This window comes from Mustela nigripes, chromosome 12 (genome assembly GCF_022355385.1).
Source record: "Mustela nigripes isolate SB6536 chromosome 12, MUSNIG.SB6536, whole genome shotgun sequence".
In the NCBI taxonomy this organism is placed as follows: domain Eukaryota; kingdom Metazoa; phylum Chordata; class Mammalia; order Carnivora; family Mustelidae; genus Mustela; species Mustela nigripes.
The window spans coordinates 87,447,853-87,464,743 of record NC_081568.1 but is presented as its reverse complement, the minus strand read 5'-3'; the positions used below and the strand labels follow the sequence as shown (position 1 = coordinate 87,464,743).

Genomic DNA, 16,891 nt, shown 5'->3' with positions numbered 1-16,891 from the left:
CACGTGTGACCATACCCCCGTTCTGTCTAGTTAGAAGGCTCTAAAAGTTCAGAGTCTGGCCTCACCTCTTCTCTGTGTGAGCATCTCATCAAAGAGAATGAAGAAACCATGAAAAGGCACAATATGCACTTGTCACCTCCTCCCAAATCAGCACCCAGGTGGTGTTGCTGCTGCTCGTGAGAATCCTGATCCAGACTGAGTTCACCGGAAATGCCCCATAGGGCTGCTACATCGTGCAACTCCTACATGTTTGAGGTGGTGTTTACCTCAGACCTGCAGAAGCCCTTTCCATACCAGTCCTTTGGCCATTAATAAAACAGTAGTGAATCCTGGGGACTTTCACAGCAATTGCACAGATGATAAATCTTTGATAGGAAGTACTTACTACTCCTCACTGCATCTCTTTACCCCTCCCTGGGGAAATTCCGTGCTTCAACACATGGGTTCAAGCTTACATTTCTCACACTGGGAGAGAGTATAGAAGGAGCCCCCGCCTCAGAATGTGGCTATTGGTTGGCTGGAGGTCCTGAGCTTGCTGACGGGACCAGGACTTTTGATCTGAATCCCCCAGGTTTGAATGATTGATCCACAACTAGACTCAATGCTGTGTTTCTACCAGAACTACAGAATTTTTGAGAAAGAAAGAAAAAAAAAAAAAAGCTGGCAAGCATTGTAGCCTGAAGGTCTAGTCCAAAGTAGAGGGATGTGGGATACAGCCATCATTTTTCATGAATTGCTTGTAGAGATAGGGGCATAAAAAATCATTCTAAAAAATCTAAAGATACAAATAAAAGGTTAAGAAGCTATGTAAGATATATTTATGTATTTCCCCAGAATGTTATTATTAATACAAGGGTGTCCAATTCCAATAATATGTGACAACAGTTGCCTTGGGTAAAGCTCTCTCTCATCTTTCAATGAAACTTCATATTACAATCAATTGGGGAATTTTTAAAAAATCCTGATGCTGGGGTAACAATAGCAGAAATTCTGATTGAGTTATTGCATGGGACAATATGCCTTGAAAAGATGTCCAAGTGATTCTAGTGTGCAATCTGGATCAGGAACTACAATCTAATACAGACTGAGGGCAAGAGAAAGTTCTTCAGTGTCTACAACACACCAGTGTCCCCTCTACTCCTCACAGGCAATTTTAAAGCAAGGAATCCTTTACCTCCTTTAAATATAGCTAAGGGAGTTTGAGGAATGGTAAGCACTGTGAAAGTTCCCCAGTTATACAGTATTTTGGTTTGTTGGATTTGTCTAACTTGGAGGCAAGAGGCTTCCATGAAGGGTCTGCGAAGCCTTCCAGGCTCTCCTCGCCAACCCGAGTCCTCAGCTTGGTGCCTCTGTGCCCTTCTCAAAACAGAGATTTAACCAATAATTCCATCCCCTTCTTTTGGGCTTTCTTATTTCCTCCCCAGATCCCTGTCTGTTAGTTTTAAGTGGAAGGAATTTAAAAAAAAAAAAAAAAAAAGGCAAATTTTCCTCCTGGCTTAAGGAAATTTCTACTAAAATAAGCTGTTTTATCAAGTCACATAAATTAAGTCCTTTTTGGTCTTATTCAAAATATATGATAAGGTCATAGGATATAAAATTCTGTGCTCCAGCAATTCAGAAAGGACTCATTTCCAGAATACAAACTCTGAAGGCAAAGATTTGCATAAATTACCATATTAATATACATATTCAAAGTTCACAGTCTATCAAAACCAGAAAGAAAATAACCTCATATAGCAGAGCATCCACTTCTTCCCATTCCTTAAGTGTTTGATATGTAATTAGGAAGTGCTAGGTTGGGGAGTGGGCACAGCTAGCTGTTACTATACTTAACTCCTTGAATGTCAGGGTAACAACTCTATCAAAAATGTCATGTTTACAGAGGAACTCAGCAAAGGTGTGAGGCTGAGGGAAGGGATTTGATAAGAAATGGGGTTAGGGATGAGGTAGGAGGTAAAAATGATTGTTGTTCCACTATTTGCTCACAAAAAGAATGTTCCAACATTCTGATACAGGCATTGTGAGGAGGGCTATTTCCACAGGACCCTGTCATGTTGGCCTTCTCACTAGGAATTGCTTCAGTTGAAATGAAACTGATGTGAATAGCAAAATTTGGAGAGCCAATGAGGGAACAGAAAAAAAGGATGCCAAAGGGAAAGTGAGATGCAAGTCAGAGTAGTGGAAGACCCGGGAAGGCCATGTGGTATTGGCATAGCTGGTGTGTCCATGTTAGTCAGCCTTGCATGCTCCTTGGCAGGCTTGCTCAGTGCAGTTTTCCACAAAGTGGTCCTCCACAGGAGTGCAGAAAATTTAAGTATAATTCTTTCCTTAACTGTCAGCCACTTTAGTGACTTCTCAAACCTAACAGTAGTCATGGGAAACCCTGAATGTGTATCCAGCTAGTCAGAAGAGCCCTGGGGACCCCCAAACTGAAGTGAGGCCAATGTTACAGAGCACTATGCCCTTAATCTTGAGTTTGTCCAACTCTAGGTAGGCAGAATCAGGCTGACTACTCAAAAACTTTAAATTGCTGTGAGTTTTGGTTTAAAAAAAAAAAAAAAAGGTCTGGAAGCCACTTAGACCTTATGACATTTCTCCTCTCATCTTCCTTCCACTGGTCATTGCTTTCAATATGCTATGAGAAGGAAGAAAAGAGAAAAAGCCAAATTCATCTGCTATTTATAAATTAAAATTAGGTTATAGGATATAATTGACCTTAAATGAGAACTGTCCAAAGGAATATCATATGAGCAAAGAATATGAGACTGATGGCATGGAGACTGTGATGTATGGTTGGGCTGCCTGTACGTCCTTTCAGTTACACTGTGATTCTTACCTTGCTTTGGAAATCAATGGTACAGAAAAGGAAAGGTACAGACAACAGTGAAGAAGGGCTCTGCCTAAATTTAATGGAATCAGACATTATATATGATAACCTATTTTCTGGTGATAAAATGGAATCCTCCCATGACTACTATTGTGCTGTTTTTCTAATTTTCTGAATAGTTAGCTTTGATGCTCTTTCCTTCCACTTCCTCCCTCTCCCACTCCTTCCCACCCCTTGCCTTCCCCTTTTCTTTTTTTTCCCTTCCCTCCTCTTCCTTTCTCTTCCCCTCCTCTCCCCTCCCTACCACTCCCCTTTCTCTCTTTCTTTCTTCTTTTCTATTTGTTTTTAAGGAGTGTGTGTGTAGGGGGCTGGATTACAACTGACAATTAAGGAAATTATATTAATGAACTGAACTGCAGAGATACACAACCAAACCCAGGCCAATTGTAATTGAACAAAAAGGGCTCCAGAATACTCCCCCTAGTCAGGAGCCCTACATTAGGCAAACAATGTCAACAATTTAGAAAAAAGTAGAGATTGGACTGGAGCCATACCAGTTAAGACCTAGAAGACTTAGCCTTTCTACTCATGTCATGATGCTGTAGCTGAGTATATATATTTTTCCTGATTGGACAACTAGAAAATGAGGACCAGTAGTAGGTATCAAGAAGTACCCAACATATTCACTATGGTCAGAAAGCAGACTTGGAGACCTCATTCACCGTAGACCTGAAAACACCGGTAAGGTTCAAAAAAGGCATAACTATTCCTTTTTAAAGCCTAGAAATTCGTTTTCTTAATACTATCACCAACAATCCTAAAAATTTGTTTTTATACAACAATCATCAACCATACCACCCAGAAACCAAGATGGACATCTCAGAAAATAAGCTCTTACCACAATCTTCTTTCCTGAGGAGTTATGTGACAAGTATAATTACTGTCCTTCAAGACAGATCTATTCCCCAAAGGCAGGCAACTAATTTCAAAGAAAAGAAGGTGTATTAAAATAGGTGGAAACCAAGTAAATCCTGTGAGAAAATACTGGCATTTGCAATAAGCATAGTCATACAAAACCACACAAAAGGAGCTGCCAAGAAGTATATTTTCAGAGGGCAAGTGAAGCAGAACAAATAGCAATCATATTTATATAATATCTTTTGCCTAAGAGTCCAAGTTTTTTATTTAATCTTATATTCCCTATATAGCCTGACTGGGGTAAGGCTGCAGAAACTAGAATTTAGCTTCCAGCCTTTGGTTTAGTGTTAATATTTATAGAATAATTACCACATCTGAGTACAGTTAAGGTTAGTTAAGTAACAAAACACCAAGTCATACAGAACAAGTTTCAGTCTTCAAAATTTTGCTATTTCCAGGTTAAGGAAAGAAAGAAAGAAAGAATGAATGAAAGAAAGAAAGAAATAAAATAAGAGAAAAGAAAAGAAAAAGAAAAGAAAAAGATTCTCTCTGACCAAAATATGATCCAATGTTTGCCTTACAGGTCTGGGCAGATAGTGGGTAAAATGAAATGCTTAATTAAGATCTTTAATTCAAGGCTTTACATTTTGTACCATGCCTGTATTCTTCATGCAGCTAATCTTTATCTCAATTTCCAGTTGGGGGAATACATTGAGACAAGCCAGAATCAAATACAGTAAATGAAAGAGTAAGTGGAAAAAACAAAGAAACAAGAAAACCCAGAGGCAGACAGTTGGTTAACTGGAAACAGAAACAGTAAGAAAAACTTTGAACTGAGGCCATGAGAGAGCAAATATTTCCCATTGGGTTAGATGACACTTCTAATTCTCTTTAGGTACTCTGAAATACGTGCTATGCATTTGTTGTACTAACCTAAGCCCCAAATATACTCTCTTTTCCCAAAACAAATACAACTCCAAACCAAACCATTTTAGAGTCAGAACGTACGACAAAAGTAACCAGGTAACTTCAAGTCACTTTGCACTATATGTATGCTAAAACATTTTAATTTCTCTTTATCAATTCTACCCATAAATCCCCTCCATTCTACTGAGAAGGTGGGGGATTTTATAATACAGACAGAATTTTGATAAAATAGGCATGACCTCATTACTACTATGTTTGAATTGAAAGTATTGATTATTTTCATCATATTGGCCTGATACTACCTGGCCCTCGCCGCCAATTTTTTGTTGGACATAACTGAATATGCCATGAACTGTGTGGACTATAAAGACAGAAAATGAAGAAAATCCAGTCCCGTATACTTCTGTCTCTGTTATTCATCTATTCATTTGCTCAGCAAATATATGTTGAATACCTACTATGTGGTAGGGACTGTCCTGGATACATAAGACATAATACTGTATAAAAAGGACAGAAATTACTGTTCTGAAGGTAGCATTCTTATTGTAGAGACAGATGTGATAAATAAGTAAGTTATAAAATAAAAAATGGTTGCAATATAAAATAGGGTGGGCTATATAAAAGGTCTTGTTCAGAAGGTGACATTATAGTGAAGACCATTAGGTGAGGGGAGACCCATAAGGATATCGGGGAAAGAAACTTCTAAGCAGCGAGCAAAGGAGGTCCAATGCCCCGAGGAAGAAGAAGCATGTCTGGTATGTTCAAGGAATAGCAAAGAGGCTGTTGTGGCTAGGCAAGGGTGCAAGAGAGGAAGAATAGGAGAAGGTGAGATCAGAGAGGTGGTGAGTCAGTTGCACAGGATCTCGTAGCCTCTTGTAAGGACTTTGGCTTTATTCCAGGAGGGGTGTAATGCTGTGAAAGTCTGGGTAAAAAAAAGTTTGACATGATCTGATTTACAGTTTGAAAAGCTCTCTCTCTGCGCTCGGAAGATTCTGGGGGCAGGGACAGTGGTAGAAGCAAGATGATCATTAAGGCCATAGCAACAATCCAGACAGGACAGGATGGTGGCACGATCAAGGTGATATCAGTACGTTATGGGTTGAATTGTATTCCTCCAGAAATACTGAAGCTCTAATCCTAAGTACCTGTGAATGTGGCCATATTAGAATTGGGCATTTACAGACGATCAAGTTAAGATAAGGTCTTTAAGGCGGGTCCAGATCTAATATTACTGTATCTTTATAGAAAGGATAATTTTGGGGGCATGGCTTTGTCGGTTAAGTGTCGGCCTTCAGCTCAGGTCATGATCCCAGGGTCCTGGGCTCGAGCCTGAGATGGGCTCCCTGTTCAATGGAAGCCTGCTTCTCCCTCTCCCTCTGTCACACTTCCTGCTTGTGCTCTCTTGCTCTCTCTCTTTCTCAAATAAATAAAAATCTTAGGGGGGATAAAAAGGATAAAGTTGGTCACAGAGGGAGACATATACAAAGGAAAGATGATATGAAAACACAGGAAGCAGACAGCCATCTATAAGCCATGGTATGCCTGAGGCTACTAGAAGCTAGAAGAAAAGTCTGAAACAGATCCATTCTTGTGTTCTCAGGAACCAGCCCCACCAATAATCTGATCTGGGACTTAGAGCCCCAGAACTGTGAGACAATAAATTTCTCTTATTTAGCTACCCAGTTGTGGACCTTGCTATGGCAGCCCGAGCAAACTAAAACACAATAGAAATGGTGGGCATTGATGGGATTCTGGATATCAAATTGGTTCTCATTATTCATGGATTCTGTATTTGCAAATTTGCCTAATTGCTAAAATTTATTTGTAATCCCCAAATAAATACTCACAGCACTCTCACAGACATTTGCAGACATAAGCAAAGTGATGAAAAATCAGAGTGGTCTGATGCATATATTCCCAGCAGAGACTGAAAAAGACCATGCTCTGCCTTGTTTCAGTCTTCTTCTGTAAATAGTGCCATACTTTTCGCCTTTTTTTTTTTGCAATATGCTTAGTGCCATACTTTTCACCTTTTGTGCTTTTTGTTGGTGATTGTGCTCTTTAAAATGACCTCCAAGCATAAAGCCCAGGTGCTGTCTGGGTTCCCAAAATGCAAAAAGACTGAAAGTATGGCCGTGCAGGAATACGTGTGTCAGACACACTTCATTTAGGCATGAGCTTCCTGCTGTTGGCCATGACTTCAATGTTCACGAATCAACAAAATACATTAAAGTGTCTTTAAGTAGAAACACACCTAAATCCAAGTATATATTGATCCGCTGGCAAAAACGTGACCAGAGGCCCACAGGAAACTGACTCTCTACTTTCACTATGGAACAACAATTCAGTATTCACCAACTGAACATTTTTGGTGACTCCATGGAGTATAACAACTTTGAACAACAAGAGCAGACTGTACTTTGAGATTAGAGCCAAGATACAATAGTATTTTTTGAAGTAGTGAATGTGGGGTATCAGAAAATAAGGAGTTAAGATTAACCCCAATGTTTTCGCCCTGGTAAATCAAAAAGGAGATGCAAAGAACAGTTGAGGGAACAGGGTGTTTGTTTATTTCAGGTTTGTTGGAAGGAGTTGTGCATTAGGAGCTATCTATCCTTTAAGTAGAAGCTTGAGGGTAAGTTGGGTTATCCATAGAGGAAAAAGGTTTAAGGCTGGGTCACGACAACAATGAAAGAGTGAGAAGTGAGAAATGAGAGAGAGAGAGGAGAAGAAAGACCCTTGATGCCCAGGGTGGGGTGGGGGTGACCTTGGCATCACACATCTACATTCTAATCCTACCACTGCTCACTCTGAGCTGTGACAGAACCAACTTTGCAGTTGATGGGACCCTGGAACAAGGTTAGGAAGCCATGAACAAAGGCTTAGCAATTATTCATCTTATCTTAGTTGTTATTACCAGTTAAAAGTTCTTTCATATTGAACATGATGTCACCTTCATTTACGACCATTATACATTTTTTGGATAACAAAAGATTGCAGAGGAAAAGAATATTTGAAGGTGAAGTTTCATTCCTGTTCTAGCACATCTGCAATGGTACCCTGAACGTCATAGAAATGAATTATTTAAAACTGGTGGGAAGATGGTGTTAGACTTTCATCCTCCGTCTGGTGGTTTTTAAAAAATATCAATCTGCTCACCAGATTTCCTGCCTCAAAAAAAAATAAAACCCCACAAAAAACATAAAAACAAACTTATATTTAGAGTTCCTCATTGTGTCATAAAAAAGCCAAATGTAAATAAATAAGGTGGGGGAAGAGAAGTCAGTGACATTCTCCTATAGGAATACAGCAGCCTGTGGCCATGCCATACTTAGAACAGAAATGCATTTAAATTAAGGAAAGGGAATATTTCAAGTCAAGTTGAAAGGCACTGCAGTAGGCATATACAGTTGAGTCTTGGTGTTGGATGTTTAGGAAAAGCCTGGACAAGGGATCCACATTCCATATACCTGGAGTCATGCTCCGACTGAAATCTAGGGAACTCTCTGGCCACCACTCATCTGAGAAATATTTCAAAGGCAGTGACATTTTCAGTGGTGATTTTGTGTTTCTAGAACTATTTAAGTCTATTTGGGACTGTCTCTCTAACCATTTATTTAATTTGTTTCTTAAACCAAAGGCTATAGGAGAAGTCAAAGCCAGAACACTATTATTATTATTATGATTATTATTATTATTATTTTAAATAAGAGGTAAATTCTCTTTTCTCATCTAATGGAGCGACTAAATTCCTACCCTTGACTTTACAACTGCACACAGTTTTCTCACTAACAAACTGCAGGTTTAAGCAAATGGGGATCTGGCAAATTCTACTCACTGACCATGATTTACACATAATTTCACCATGTGGACAAATCTGAAGAATGTTGTAAGCCTCACTGGAGTTCCTAATATGAATGTTTACAGCCACCTTACTTTCCCACATCTTTTTACAAAACATTCCAATCAATTCTGATAGCTTCAGGAGATGCACATTCTCCATGCAAGTTTCACTCACTCATTCAATAAATATTTCTTAAGTGGCCACTTGGTGCCATTCCCTAGAGTAGACACTGGGATACAAAGGTGAAGAAGACAAGCATAGTTCTTTTTTTTTTTTTCAAGAAACTTGGAATTCAGCAGGAAAACAGAGCACTAAATGAAAACTTAAAATGTGTTATAAAATACATGGGTGATAGTGTTTGAGAATATACTACAGAAGCAACCAAAAGAATATGGCATTTGAAAAAATATCAGAGAAAATAATGAACAACCTGAGATCTGAAGGATGAGAAGAAACTGTCTTGATCTTGGGTTGGAGGAATGTGGTTTATTATAGAAAGCAGAGCATGGGCAAAGGTCCCGAGGAAAAGAAAGCCAGAGGTATGAGAAGTTCAAGAGACTGAAAAAAGTTCAAAAACTAGATTTAACAATTCTAATACAAGATCAGTATTTGTATTACAAAATACTGGATGCAGTATTAGTGTCTGAGGCCTTCTTTAGGGTGCATAACCTCATACTTTCTTCCACCTAATGTATAGGATAAAAAAAATAATATTTAGGGAAGATAGACTAGGTAGCATGGAATCCAAGCATTCCCTTGAGTGGTTACCATTCAATTCTTAGATAACTAAAGACTGCAAAAAGTTAATGTATTCAGAATACAGTATTTGCCTAGCTTCTCATGCAAGCCTTCATTGAAGATGCTCTAATGTTTGCCTCCTGGGTTTTGAGGGCACCGTAAGAAAGGTGTCTCCTGAGGTCCTTTCAGTACTAGTTGTAAAAGCTATTGTTGACATAAACCAATGTGCCCCCAATAAAAGACATTTCCATCAGAATTTAATTCGAAGAAGACTATCTTCACCCTGGGGGACTGGTGTGGTATTTTCTCCTCTTCCTACAATAAAAGCTAGAGAATATACTGAGTATACTGTTTACTTTTCCCCCCAGCCTTGATTTTCACCTTGATTTCCAAGAATCTCAGAATTAAATTTCATTCCATTTTATCCTTTGGATTTACATAAGCTTTTAAATTCTTTCTGACACCTTTTATGTGGCTCCTCAGATCTTCTTGCTTCATCCATCTGAGGTGGCTCTTGCCCACTTGCTATATGGCTCCCACGACACACTCTGTAAGGGCTCTGCTCAACTACCACCTCTCTTATCCAGTATGACAAAGGCATCACCCAAAGCAGGTTACCTCAGGCCAATGCCAGTTTCTTGTCTCCTACACAGAAGCTTCCCTACTGCTACTACAGTGAGTCATCCATGTACATGGAATGTGGACTCCTCACTATTGCTGCCCTGAGACCTTACACTTCACAATCAAGAATTAGCATGTGGGGCGCCTGGGTGGCTCAGTGGGTTAAAGCCTCTGCTTTTGGCTCAGGTCATGATCCCAGAGTCATGGGATCGAGCCCCACATTGGGCTCTCTGCTCCGCGGGGAGCCTGCTTCCTCCTCTCTCTCTGCCTGTCTCTCTGCCTACTTGTGATCTCTGTCAAATAAATAAATAAAGATCTTTAAAAAATAAATAAATAAATAAATAAAATTTAAAAAAGAATTAGCATGTAAGTTTTTTCCACCCCACTTCTAGGGCATGAGGGCTAAAACAATTATTTGCTCCTGATTCTTGGGAGTTACTCTCTAATCCTATTTTATTAAGCATATTGTATGTATCTTTGGTGTTTCTTTCCTCACATTTTTTTTGAATATTTGTAGACTCTGGATAAATTTATAAGTAAGCTTGCAGTGAGCTTAATTTTATATTAATTTTATAGAATTGTGGAATTTGGCCAAATGAAAGAGGAAATTTTTAATTCCCCAAATAAAATTTCACTGGAAAATTGAAATCACAGTCTCATGTGTTTTCAAAAAAAGGATAGCCATCATTTCCTCAACATGACCTGCTAGCTTGTTGCTATTCTCTCTAAATCTCTATATCTGGCTTCTTAACACATTAGAATTCATGTGTAATGAAATTTGAAGAAATTTAACACTTAATCTGAATGTCCCTATAGTTGGTTTAAGAATTTTACTGAAATCACAGCCAAAAATAATTTTCTTTCCTTTTGGTGCAATTGAAGTGCACTTCGTCAGAGTATTTGAAATGTTAGGTGTAAATCAGTCTCAATTAATTTCTTATTTTTTGCTATATATGTTTTCCTAGGCTTTTTTCTTTTTGGTCACCTAATGATCAGAACTTGGAGACTAGTAATTTAGAGAATATGTCCCTTTGTGCTTGTTTTTTTTTGAGAAGGCTTCATTTCCTACTATAGAAATTCACTACTGTATGAAGCTTCCTCCTTTCTCGAGTACTTACATTAGTAAGTAACTAATGTCATATATGTCATATATGTAAAACAAGTAGGAAATGCTGAACTGGAGGTGTTTTTTTTTTTTCCTAAACAGGTTTTTTTTTTTTCTTACAATGCAATTCTGCTTTAATTTCTTTCCCCCCCCCCCAGATTTTATTTATTTGATAGAGAGATCACAAGTAGGCAGAGAGGCAAGCAGAGAGAGAGGGAAGCAGGTACCCTGGTGAGCAGAGAGCCCAATGTGGGACTCGATCCCAGGACCCTGAGATTATGACCTGAGCCGAAGGCAGAGGCTTAACCACTGAGCCACCCAGGCACCCCTCTGTTTTTATTTCTTAAAATTTTCCAAGCTTTTTGACTCAGTTTTTTCAGGTGAGAATAATTTTTAAAATATCTGTTTTGTGATGTTACCTATGTTAAGTAGGGAACTCAAATAAGTGAGACATTTTTGCTCTGTAAATAATTTGCAATCTATTAAGAACTTAAGAAAATTATATACTTCAGAACAACACAAAGCTGAAAATAATTAGTGCCATAGCAGCAGTGGGCATAACAATATTAAATCTTCTGGTAGGAGGAGGAAGAATAGAACCCTTAAATCCCGACTATGTCAGTCTGAAGTAATTTTACATTTTCTGTTGGGCTATCAGCAACAGATGAGAACCTCTATAGCTCCTTAGATCATGCATCCAAAATAGACATTGTACAGTAAGAGATTACTTTATGATTCAACTTATATGAGGTAAGTACCTCATCTGACCACAGAATAGTCAAATTCATTGAGATAGAAAGCAGAATGGTATTTGCCAGAGGCTGAGGAGAGGAAAGAAGGGGAAGTATTTAAAAAATGTAGAATCTCTGGGGCGCCTGGGTGGCTCAGTGGTTTGGGCTGCTGCCTTCGGCTCGGGTCATGATCTCAGGGTCCTGGGGTCGAGCCCCGCATCGGGCTCTCTGCTCCGCGGGAAGACTTCTTCCCTCTCTCTCTCTCTCTCTGCCTGCCTCTCTGCCTACTTGTGATCTCTGTCTGTCAAATAAATAAATAAAATCGTTTTTAAAAAAGAAAAGAAAAGTAAAACATTAAAAAAAATGTAGAATCTCAGTTCTACAAGATGAAGGGTTTTGGAGACGGATGGTAATGAAGGTTGTGACAACACTAAAAATGCATTTAATACCACTAACTGTATATTGAAAAAAATGATTAGGGTTGTAAATTTTGGTACATATATTTTACAATAAAAATTCAGAAAAAAGTATAGGATTGTATTGTATTCAGTACTAGAGAAACAAGATTAATAAACTCACAGTCTAATACAGAAGAAAAGATGTAATCAAATAACAGCAGGGTCTACTAGGTTCTGTATGCAGTCTGTAGAAAGTGCTAAGGTAGCATGAATGCAGACATAAGGGTCTGACTAGCACTGTCCACTAGGATTGGAAATTGGGATGGGTAGGAAAGGGGATAGTAGTATCTTTAAAAGTTGTAGACAAGAGTTGATATTTGAGCTGTCCTTAAAAAGTCGGTAAGAGGGGCGCCTGGGTGGCTCAGTGGGTTAAGCCGCAACTTCGGCTCAGGTCATGATCTCAGAGCCCTGGGATCGAGCCCCGCATCGGGCTCTCTGCTCAGCAGAGAGCCTGCTTCCCTCTCTCTCTCTGGCTGCCTCTCGGTCTACTTGTGATTTCTCTCTGTCAAATTAATAAATAAAATCTTTAAAAAAAAATCGGTAAGAGTTGGAAAGATAACAGAGAAGGTATTCTAAGCAGAAACATGGAGGTATTAGAGGTATCAAATATCTGTAAATTGAACAAAGTTGTCTGGCTAACATATAGGACCAGTGGAGGACAGTGGTAGGAGATGATATTAGTGACACACGTGGGTTTTAAAAATACATATAGCCAGAGTTATTACTGAAGATTTATTTTTAAGACATGTTAACATTCGGGGCTTCCTGGGTGGCTCAGTCAGTTGAACATCTGATTCTTGGTTTTGGCTTAGGTCATGAGCTCAGGGTCATGGGATGGAGCCCCATGTAAGGCTCCATGTTCAACGGGGAGTGTGCTTGAGATTCTCTCCCCCTTTCTCTGTCCCTCCCCTCCACTCGCATGTCCTCTGTCTCTCTTTCTGTTCCAAAATAAATAAATAAATCTCTTAAAAAAAAAAAAAAAAGACATGTTAGAGTTTACTAGCTCTGATGGCAGTATGATATAGGATATGGAGTGGGTTGGACCTAAAAGTAAAAAGACAAGATAGCCAATGACAGTCCAGATGAAGACAGTGGCAATAAAGGATAAGAACAGATTTGAGAGGCATTCAGAAAGTCAGAATTACTGGGCTTGGGTAGTCAATGAGATATGATGTATAAAAGAGGGAAATCAAAAATGCTGCTCAGATTTCTATATCAGATAATGGGAAGAGGGTGGATCCCTAAACTGGGATAGTAAACGCTGGCATAAATACAATGTTTGGAAGATTGTCAAAGAGGGGGTGCTCAGTAGATGTTTGTGGAGTGAATAAACGCCCCCTGATGATAATGATCATACGACTGAGGATGGGGGGGGGGAAGAGTGCATAAGGATTGATTCTGTTGGTTTTTGAGAGATCTAGATGTGCTGGGAAATGGAAGGGGTAAGCTCTGAAGAAGATAGGCAAAGCAGGGGGTGATATCAAAGCAAAACCCCACAAAGTTTAGGAGTTAAGGCTGGGCTCTAGAAACTGTGACTATGATAGTGAGAAGAATAAAAGTATAGTGGTTCTATGATGTGGTATATCTGAAAGTCAGGCTAAAGAAGTTTTAACTAATTCAGTAGTGATGGTAAGTCATAGCTTTGGGGCAGGGGTTTAGGATTGTGCTCTTCTGGAAGACTTACAGCAGCAGTGGGATAGGGTGTCTTGACACAAGGGGGAAAGATCAGTTAGAAGGCTACTATGAGGGGAGAAGCAAACAATAAGAAGAAAAGGAGCAATGACGGTCATAGCAGGAATGGAGAGGCAGGAGCAGAATCAAAAGATATTCAGAAAAAATTAATACGCAAGATCAAGTTTCTGATTGGGATGGCGGGAGGTTAGAATTGGATTCAGGGTGGACCCAGGGTGATGGAGTGCTGCGGTGTCAATGAGAAGAAATAATGATGTCAGGAAGGCGAGCAATTTTATGCAGAGATAATTGATTCTGAGGCACCAGCAAGATATCCAGGTGAAGAAATATTTGGGGCACCTGGAAACGCAACACTGCAGTTTCAAACACAGAGTGGAGCCAGGAATGTAAACTTGGGAGCTATCTGGTGTATGTGATCAATGATGTGTGAGAGAGGATAGGATAGCCAAGGAAAGGAAAAATGAGCCCAACAGAAAAAATCATGGGGGTATGCTTACCCTTGGCTGGGTGAGGGAAATCTTGGAAGTAGAAAAAGAAGCGGGCCTAGGGAGAGACAAAAATAATCTGGAAAACGCACCTCTCAAAAAAAGGTTGGGGGACAGAGCCTCAAAAAAGGAAAGTGGTAAAGAGTCAAATAAGGAATCTGAAGCAGAGGAAGACTGGTAAGGGCAGGTCATCTGTGTACAGGGAGAAAGTGTTGATGGGGAGGAAGCTGTGCTGGCCAGGGTGAGCGAGGGAAGGTGTGGGATAGGGCATGCAGAAGCTGAACTTCTCCACGGCATTTATGATGCTAGAGCCAGAAGTATAGAGAGCTTGGTTCCTGGTCATGTTGCCATTTGGTTTAAATAAACTCAATTCTTGGTATTCTCAGTAGTCCTATAACTTTCACTGAAACAACAGGGCAAGAACTATGGGTGCACACAGCATCTGTGACCCTGAAGTTTGGAACGTGATTCACGAACACCTCCTGTCTGGGAGCACTGGGTGTCAACATTTCCTGAGAGGAAAGAATTGAGTTTAAAATGGCCATTTTGCAAAGCAGTATGTATGCCTCAGCTCTGTGTGATAATTTACCAGATATCACCACATGATTAATTGACAAAACTTTCTGTCAGTAATTTGAAATGGTACTTTCATCATAAACTAACCCCCCAGATGGATTTGCAGCTATGTTTGGACTCTCTGTTTCATTCCATTTTGTACCAGACCTGTCATTATTTAATTGGGGTTGCCTTGAATCTATGAATTAATTTGAGAAGAACTGGCATTTTTACAATAGTCAGTCTACTAAAAAGAAGAGGACATAAGCCTTCTTTTATAATTACTTTTTCATACAGTCCCAAGCTCACCCTTTTCAGTTTATAGCTATATATTTCCTTTTTGAGTGGCTCCTGTAAATGCATTATTTCTTATACTGTAAGTGTGTGTGCATCTGTGTGTGTAAGTAGGAGAGAGGTAGGTGTTTTCTCAGATGAACAATTAAAATTTAAAAGAAATAATCTAAAGCAAATTAAAGTTTTTAAAAACATCTGACATTCATTGAGCTGATAACACGTGTAAAAAAATGACTTTGGATAATATTATGATGCAAAACAGAAAAAAAAAATGAAGGCAGTTTATTTCCCTTTTATCTGACTACTCTTCCCTTACATAAGCCGAGCTGTGATTGTTGGCAGCTAAACGTGATGGCTGTTCAGGCCTCGTACTAGCAGCAGGAGCGCCATTTTCCTCCTCCTACCACACAGAGCCCTAGCTAGACTCTCGCTCTTACCACAGAAAAACAACTCTGCTCAGCCCTGCTGCTTGAATCCCCAACCATGCCCATCAGCACTTCCACTCGCCCTCCCAAGGTACTGGGAGGATAAGCTGAAGGAAGCCACACAAGCTCTCCACTGCCAGTCATATTCCCCACAGACAGAGGGGTTTTCGCACAGCTGATGCAGCCACGAGTCAGAACATGCTTGTATTTTTATCTCTGCCTTTATCTCAGTCCTTTGAAACATTTCAATATGAAGAAAAACGGAAAACTATTTAATGAATCTGGACAAGGGGTCAGCAGGCTTTTACTGTCAATAGCTAGGCAGAAAACATATCAGGCTTTGTGGGCCATATGGTTTCTGTTAAAACAACTTACCTCTGCTGTTGTGTGTGAAAGCAGTCACAGACCATAAGGAAATGAGCCTGGCTACATTCTAAGAACTGGTTCAGTTTCCAAATCCTTATTTCAGACCAGTACATTTCCAAACCATTCATTATTTATATTAAAAAAAAATTGAAAGTCTCGTGGAACCAAGCATGACAGGTTGCAAAGCACTAGAAGGTACAGTATGTAGAAAAATCACCAGGAGGATTTCTTACCAATCCTTAAACAATGACTCTGAGCATAGTTGGTATTTGTCCGCTTTCTGAAGCACAAGGGGGAATCACACACACCATAAACACACATATGACACTGCAGTGTGGTCATTGCTTTGAGGAAGAAGAGGAAGTTGAATGAAAACACTATTATTATTAGTGATGGGAGTATTTGTTCTTACTTACCAATCTTGTACTGCATTGAAGGATTCTTCATTTGTGATGTCATACATTAAAATAAAGCCCATGGCCCCACGGTAATAGGCTGTGGTGATAGTCCTGTATCTTTCCTGGCCAGCTGTGTCCTAAAAAATAACAATTAAAAAAATATTCTTATTATGTTATATAATTTTAATTATATATATATTTTTTTATTATAAACTCTAAGGCAATACATATTTTGGGAGGTGATTAATTATTCTAGAAATAGTCATAATAGAGATTCTATATTTTACTTGCAACGTATCGCTATATATCTCTTTAGTCTTGTTTTCCCTCGTGATTTTCATAGGGCAGGTCTGCGAGATTATGAAAGATTCTTTTTTTGGTCAAGATCTAGCTCAAAATATGTTCTACATATGTTCATTCCTGTTAGGCAGCAGATAACTGTAGATAATAAAATAAAAAGATCATACATATGAAAATCCGTACCTTTTTGTTAAATATAAAACCAGA

The 16,891-nt window shown here is 39.2% G+C and overlaps 1 protein-coding gene across 2 annotated transcripts in view; it reads right to left on the bottom strand.

Moving 5' to 3' along the window:
* Nucleotides 1–16,891, bottom strand: part of RAB3C (RAB3C, member RAS oncogene family) — a 291,590-nt gene that overhangs the window by 148,396 nt on the left and 126,303 nt on the right. For both annotated transcript variants that reach the window (XM_059417913.1, XM_059417912.1), the window contains exon 3: nt 16,403–16,521. In XM_059417913.1, the coding sequence (XP_059273896.1) occupies nt 16,403–16,521 (119 nt within the window). The remainder of the gene's footprint in view (nt 1–16,402; nt 16,522–16,891) is intronic.